The following is a 7,192-nucleotide window of genomic DNA, read 5'->3' as shown; positions in this document are numbered from 1 at the left end:
GGGGGGTGGCTTCACCCTGGGAAATCCACTCGTGCAATGAGCTGGGGCTCCCTGCGGTCCCCCCACCCCTTCCCTGCCCCGGTCACTGTGTCTTGGGCAAAAGGGTCACCCCAGCCTGGCCTCGTGCCTGCTGGTGGCCGGCTGCACGGTAGGGATGGCTGGCCAGGGCCACTGCTGTCACCGGGAGCGAGAGCTCGTGTGCAGGATGCTCGGGAGCCATCCTGGTGTCAGGACTTGGGGGTTCTCTGTCTTCTTTGAGACTGCTCCAGCCTGGGGGGTGATGGGGCTGCTTGGACGGGGCTGGGCCCCGGCGCTTCCCACGGGCTGCTCCTGCCCACTGCAGGCACCAGGAAGCTCCTCGGGTGTCTCCTCGCTGGGAGCTGTGCTCCCTGGATATGTCGTGTAAATGTACGTGTCATGTAACACGTGCTGATCACTGACCGGCTTCACCCTGGAGCTGTAAGGAGTCGCGCTGAGACCTCACTAAACTGCTCTTCCTCCTGTGTCTCTCCCACCTCATTTGCACACTTTGGCAAATTTTGGCACCTGGATTCATCTGGCCTCAGTGTTATATCTGTCCAGTCTATCCGCTCATCCCATGTGTTTGTAATCTGCAGTAAATTTGGCTTTCACTACTGGCAGAATTTATGAGCTGAGATTATTCCGTCTTTGTAGTAGAGACCAGGTGGATGCTTCTGTGGCAACACAGTATGAACAGTTTTCTGAGGGAATGAAACCCTAAAAGTCACCCTAGCTCTTTGGGAAGATGAGATTAAAATTCCTTGGAAACAATCCCATAAAACTACTGGAACTAACACTGGTTTTAGGGTCTAGTTTTGTACAGACCTTTGAGCAGTGCTCTGCAAAGGCTGTGGCCATCTTCAAGCCTGATTTCAGCACTAAAGGTGAAAGCCACAGAAGAAATCTAATGGTGCAATGGTAACTTGGGCCCTTCAGCAGGGAGCTGACTCGGTCACTCCAGCCTGGCCTGACGCCTGGCTTCTGCCTTGGATGGGCGCCCAGGGAGCTGTGTTTGGATAAATGGGAAGATACGGGGTCATAGCGTTTAAAGATGCTGGAGTCAGGGGTCGTCTTCAGCACGTGTCCAGAGCCGCAGCCACCACTGCGCACAGCTGGCCGGGCTGGTGGCCAGGGCTGCAAGTGCCGGGGCCGTGGTAGAAGCAACCTGTTGAGGAAGCAGGGCTCGGGGCCATCTTCTCAGCGGCTGTTTCCTTCCCCCACAGAGCTCCCGGAGGATTGCCACCAGCTCTTCCTGACTGGGCAGCAGAGCAGCGGCATTTTCCAGGTGCAGCCTGCAGGGTCTCAGCCCTTCAAAGTCTACTGTGACATGACGGCAGGTAAAGCGCTGGAGATGTCCCGCGGTGCTTCGCACGGTGGTCTTGCAAACCCAAGTGACTGTGTTTTCCCTGCCCGCAGATGGTGGCTGGACAGTGATCCAGAGGCGCACAGATGGCTCTGTGGACTTTGACCAGCTTTGGGATGCCTACAAGAATGGCTTTGGAGACCTTCATGGTAGGTGAATGATGGTGGCTATCTTCTTCCCATGGGAGAAGTGATCCCGTAGCATGAGCATTCCCTCTTGCTGTCCCTGGAGATCTCTACGGGCCAGAGCACAGCGCTGGGCTGAGGAAGGGGGGACACTGCTTGTACCCTGAGAGTCCTTGGTCTTTCTGACTTGCCCTGCACGTGCCAGACATGATTCAAGTGCTGCAGTGTCCTGTGTTGTCCCTGTTTGTCTCTGGAGCCTGTTCACATGTCAGCTTTGCACAGCATCACAGAATCCCAGAATGGTTTGGGTGGGAAGGGACCTCAAAGCCCACCCAGTGCCACCCCCTGCCATGGGCAGGGACACCTCCCACCAGCCCAGGTTGCCCAAAGCCTCATCCAGCCTGGCCTTGAACCCCTGCAGGGATGGGCCATGTCTGTGTCCCTGCAGCCAATGTGTCTTGTTTCAGGTGACTTCTGGCTGGGCCTGGAGAAGATCCATCACCTTGTCCAAGAGGGAAGACATCATCTCCTGATCGAGCTGGAAGACTGGGAGGGAAATTCCCAGGTGGTTCAGTTTGTCTTCAGCCTCGGTGGTGAGAGCACGGCCTATACACTCAACCTGCTGGGACCTCTGTCTGGAGAGCTGGAAAACGCCATTGGGGACTTCAGGCAGCTGCCCTTCTCCACTCGGGACCGCGACCACGACCTCAAAGCCGACACAAACTGTGCCAAACACCTCTCAGGTCAGTACGAGCCCTTCCCTCCCAGGGGCACGCGCTTTCCCTCCAGCCCTCTGCTGTCTGGTGGTGGTCGTTGGTGGGACGGGGACCCTGTGGGACTAGAGCTCCTTGGTGTTGGGCGCGGGTTGCCCCCTGGGGAAGCTGCATCCTTGGGAGGAGCCGTGCGGGGAATGAGGAGGGAAGCTGAAACCAGGAGGTGTTTGTGATTGTGGTCTTGGCCCAAGCACGTGTCTTCCCAACAGCCTTGCTGGCTGCCACCTTGCTTGGAAACCTTTCAAGCAAAGCAGAGGCCAGTCCCCAGGCCTGAGGTGGGGCTGCTGAAGGGTTTGAGGGGATTTTGCATGCGACAAAGAGCAGCAGGGATTTGCAGATGCATCCTGAAGTCCTAGGAGATCTGTGCAAAGGTTTCCCAGGGCGTGGGACTTCTCAAGGGTGTGCAAGGTGGTCGTATAAGGTCTCAAAGACTGAGAAAAGTGGGGAAAATGGGGCAGCAGCTGCCCTGAACCTGCGTTTGTTTTCTGTCTGGAAGTGCTGTGGGTTACATCTGCCTCCACGTTGCCTTGGTAGGTGGCTGGTGGTTCAGCACCTGTGGCCATGCCAACCTCAACGGGAAGTACTTCCGCTCCATCCCCCGCCAGAGGCACGAGCGCAAGCAGGGCATCTTCTGGAAGACATGGAAAGGCAGGTACTACCCGCTGAAGTCAACCACCATGAAAATCCAACCTGCAGCACTGGAAGCGGAAGCCTAAAGCTGCCTCTTGAGACTTGACCTTCTCTGTGGAGCACAGACCTGAGCTCCATCACTTGTTGTTTACAGAAAACAAACCCACCCTCCCCGCGAAGTCCCCCGAGGAGCGTTTCTCTCGGTTAGCAGCCCTTTAGTGGCATGACACAGCTCCTCGCTATATGTAAAACAGCTCCACGCTGCTGAAACCCCTGGATGGGAGCTCCCAAAGCAGAAGAGGAGCCAGAAGCAGGGAGATCCCCCTCCAGTGCATGCACAGGGGGTCTTCCAACCTGCCACATGCTGCTGTGGCAAGTTCAAGTTGTCTGGTACTTTGTGACATGTCTGAACACTTCTGTGCTGTTTTTGATGAGCTGGGGCTGGGGGGGGAGGGGAGCACGTGAAGTGTTTCACTACCCTGGACCCAAGCATTGAGTACGGAGCCTTGCTGCGTCCTGTCTCTCGCTGTTGTTCCCAAATGATGTACCCTCCTGTAAAAGAGCCTCTGCCACTGGTGCCATGGGGTGGTGAGCCTCGGGCAGCTCCATCTGCACAGCACCCCCTCCGGTGACTTCACCCCGCTGGGTTTTGGTGGGAAGGCTGCAGGACACCCTGTGCAGAAGGGGACCTTGGGCTCGCTTGGCTTCCCTGGTGCCCATGGCTTTGAAGCCCTGAATTTCTGTCTGGGCTGGAATTTGCCCGGAGCTGGGGAAACGGCTTCCAGCTCCAGGAGACGATGGGTGGGATCCTGCAGCTGGTTGCACGAGGGCCTGATCCTGGAGGGCTGAGTCTCAGGCTCTACCTGGAGCCTACCCGTGTTGATGGGGGTGGTCAGGACGAGCACTAGGACAGCCCAGGTACAGAGCAGTGACTGTCCCAGGGCAGGACCAGCCCTGCTGTCAGCTGTAAATGCCCCCGAAGCCTGCAGGGCTGCCTTCTCCAAAAGACTCCCTGTACTTTGCAGAGCACACTGTCCCCCATGCGTGCCCCAAAACTGTCTCTAAAGGGCCAGGGGACAAGAGGGTTTCTCTGCACCAGCTGCACCGCTTTGTCAGCTGCATACCCTGATGTGCAGCATCACCTCTGCCTTTGGGGGGGGGTGTCTGGGGACAGGTGGGCAAAACAGGTCCCCAAAAACTGTTATGGGCCAAGCTGCCATCTTGGGGCTTCCCAAGCATCCTGCCCTATTCAAGTCATATTGACTGCTGTGCTAGAGCTCCTAGCTGCTACGTTACTGTAAATAGTCATTTGTAGGATGTTGGATCTTGTCAGTGAATTTCCTGTTTTAATTTGTTTCCATATTTAAATGCAGTGTTAATAACAATGTGGTGTAATTTATAACTGGTGATGCTGGAAAAAAAAAAGCAACTGTAGTTTGTGTATTTTAAACTTTTTTTTTGTACTAAAATATCTTTTCTGAAGATGTCTTTTAATAAAAACAAGCCTGTAACTGTCCTGCCTGGATTGTTTGCCCAGCAGTTTGCCGTAGCAGAGCTATGTGAGGACTCTGCATTCAGAAACTTCACCTGCTGGAAGTTTGACCTGAGCACAGTGCTTCCTTCTGGCCTCAGTTTTCAGCTGTAGCCTTAGGGAACTCCCTGAGATAAAGCCCTGCTATAGCCCCCAGCAGTAGTTTCCAGTCTGTTTGAAGTTTATGGGCTTCTAAATTTCTTTTCCCTCTGGAAACGGGGCCCTGGGGCAGGAAGTTTACAAGTGACAATGAGCTGGCTTTTCTTACTCCCTGACGGCAGACCTTCTTTGCATCAGGGAGATATTCCTTGTAGCTGGCTGCAAAACCATGTGCCAGCTCCTTGAACAAGAGCAGAGGCTGAGGTCTGAATGATCTGGGCAGGTTAAAGGCAAGAGCTGAGCAGGACAAGCCCCAGGAAGTAGCAGCCTTTTACCTGCTCATCTCATCCATGCATAGTCATCTCCAAAAGCATTTATTGCAACTTCTGGGGACTGATTGCATATGTAGGAATGAAATGAGCTGGGGATGGAGTGGAAACCTTGGAGATGATGGAGGTAAGCTCCAGCCGTGCTCATGATCCCAGGCATGCAGCCTAATACTGGTGCTGGAGAAAATAGCAAGTGCTGCTGTAGCTGGTCAAGGAAGGGGGATGAAAATTGCTCATTGCAGAAGGAAGAGGCAAGAGGCTGCTCTAGTCCCCTGGAGCAGCTGTATAAATACCTGATGTACCTAAATGTGGCCCTAGCTCCTGTGTCTTTCCCTGGGGAAAAAACCCGGGGTTAATGATAGCCCCAAGCGCAATTGCACAAACAGCCCATTATACCCGGCTCTGTGCTATGTATCTGCTCCCTCTTGCCTTCAGAAATACATTTTTAATGTTCCATTTGCTTAATTTAAAGCTTGTTTAGTCCCTGGGCGCAGCAGCAGATACTGGAGTGCTGTGTTTTAGTCTGGATGCTGAAGCGATCGTGGGTTTTATGCATCGAGAAGGAGCTGGTGAAGGAGCTGTTCCATAGTGATTCGTTGCCAGGGTTTTATTTTTTTGGCAGGTCTGGGGTTTGTGTCCCAGTGGTGCATTTGATCTTCAGCATCTGCAGGAGGTGCCCAGGGGACAATTCCAGCCGGTACCAAATGCCAGCCAGGGGAAGGCTGAATGCTCCAAATCCTGCCCTAGCCCAGAACTCCAGCTGCTGCTTTCCTCTGTGTCTCAGTCTCACCCTGTTCTGCCGCGGAAATCTCCCCATCCCATCAACACCAGTGCCCCCCCCACACCACGGGTCCCACTCCGGAGCGTGCGGCATCCCGGGGGCCCTTCAAAGTCCCTCTGCAGAAGAAGCCAGTCCTGGGTCTCTGTGTTCTTCTGCAATCCGTTTGCAATCCTGCAGCTCCTTCGCTTTTAACAACTCCTCGAACTGCAGCTGGTCCAAACATCTCCGTGAGGGATGGGGCAGCTCCCTCCAGCGACAGCCAGGCAAACGGCGCCAGGCGCTGCCGAGAGCACAAGTGTTCCTCAAGTTATGAAATGCTGCCGCTCCCCAAAACCGGCCATCGCTCCCCGACGGGCGCTGCCAGCCTGTGGCCCCCAGCAGCTCCCGACATGACGGTGCGCCCGGGCTTCAGCCCCCCCCAGCAAAACCTCCGTGAGCAGCCGAAAACTGGGTTGCTGCGGGTGTCACACATGTGGAGGGGCTGTGCTGGAGGGTCAGGGGATCTGAGCTCAGCATGTGCTGAGTGGCTCAAGGCCATGGGGTCTGGGTGTGGTGGGATGGGGCGTTTTGGGGCCAGAACGCTGTGGGACAGACGGGGGCTGGGGTCCACAGGGGGACCCGGGGCTGACGCATGCTTCAAGGTGGAGCTTGGGCTTGTCAGCAGAAGCAGGTTGAGCTGCGGCCGCTTTGGACCTGGGGGTTCCCTCAGGGCATCGTTATATCACGATGTTGCACATCGGGTACCAACATCCCAACTTGTCTGTGTTTGGTGGCCCCAGAAAGTGAGGAGAGCCCCAGCCCACTGCACCGAGCCCTCCAAATCCAACCTGTGTCTGAATGGCAGAAACAGCTTCAGGAGGTCCAACAGCAGGGCCTCGGGCTCTTTTTTATACAACAGTGGAATCCACATTGCTCTGTGCAAAGTTTGGCCAAAAGGGCAGGGGCTTGTGCACACCCAGAGCTGCACCAGCTCGGGTGGACAGGCTCAGCTCCCTGCACTGGTGGCAACGAGGTGCTGGGGGAGGGAACGATGCCAGAGCTGTTGCCCCAAGACCCCCAACACCAGCGCGGCCATCGCAGAGCACTGCAACAAAACAAAAATTGTGAATTCGCAAAGCCCCGCCTGAATCTGAAACCTGGTGCAAAGCCAAGGAATAGCAAATCAGTAACAAGAGACGAGTTCTCCACCCACCACCGCTCCCCAGGGCACCCCCAGCTCAGCCCCCCACCCCCGGCCTCGCCAGCACCAGCAAGAGTCATGCTTTCAGAGCCGTCCTTGGGCCAAACGCCTCGGGGTGCCGGGCGGACACTGGGGTTTCTGGACTCTCCCAGTCCTCCCAAGAACTTCAGCTCTTCTGCTGGAGCTCAGCAGAAGAGCACAAATCAGGTTTCCCACGGATGTGTCTGGCACGGCTTTGCAAGGACCCCCACCCTTACCAGGGACGGTCCCAAGCTGAGTGTTGTCAGGTGGCTCTTGAAGGACCAGAGCCCAGCAAGAGGGTGGGAAGGGGAACTTCTGGCTCCAGCATCCCTGAGAGGC

The 7,192-nt window shown here is 55.8% G+C and overlaps 1 protein-coding gene across 1 annotated transcript; it reads left to right on the top strand.

Moving 5' to 3' along the window:
* The first annotated feature begins 1,072 nt into the window (after positions 1-1,072).
* ANGPTL4 (angiopoietin-like 4) lies at positions 1,073-3,168 on the top strand. Its single transcript, XM_010075120.1, has 4 exons — positions 1,073-1,358; positions 1,438-1,533; positions 1,977-2,252; positions 2,817-3,168. The coding sequence occupies exons 1-4, from the start codon at positions 1,073-1,075 to the stop codon at positions 2,996-2,998; spliced, it is 840 nt and encodes a 279-aa protein (XP_010073422.1). The 3' UTR covers positions 2,999-3,168.
* The last annotated feature ends 4,024 nt before the right edge of the window (positions 3,169-7,192 follow it).

The sequence above is a fragment of the Pterocles gutturalis genome, unplaced genomic scaffold, assembly GCF_000699245.1.
Source record: "Pterocles gutturalis isolate BGI_N339 unplaced genomic scaffold, ASM69924v1 scaffold35936, whole genome shotgun sequence".
In the NCBI taxonomy this organism is placed as follows: Eukaryota; Metazoa; Chordata; class Aves; order Pterocliformes; family Pteroclidae; genus Pterocles; species Pterocles gutturalis.
This window is presented reverse-complemented; position numbering and strand designations above follow the sequence as displayed.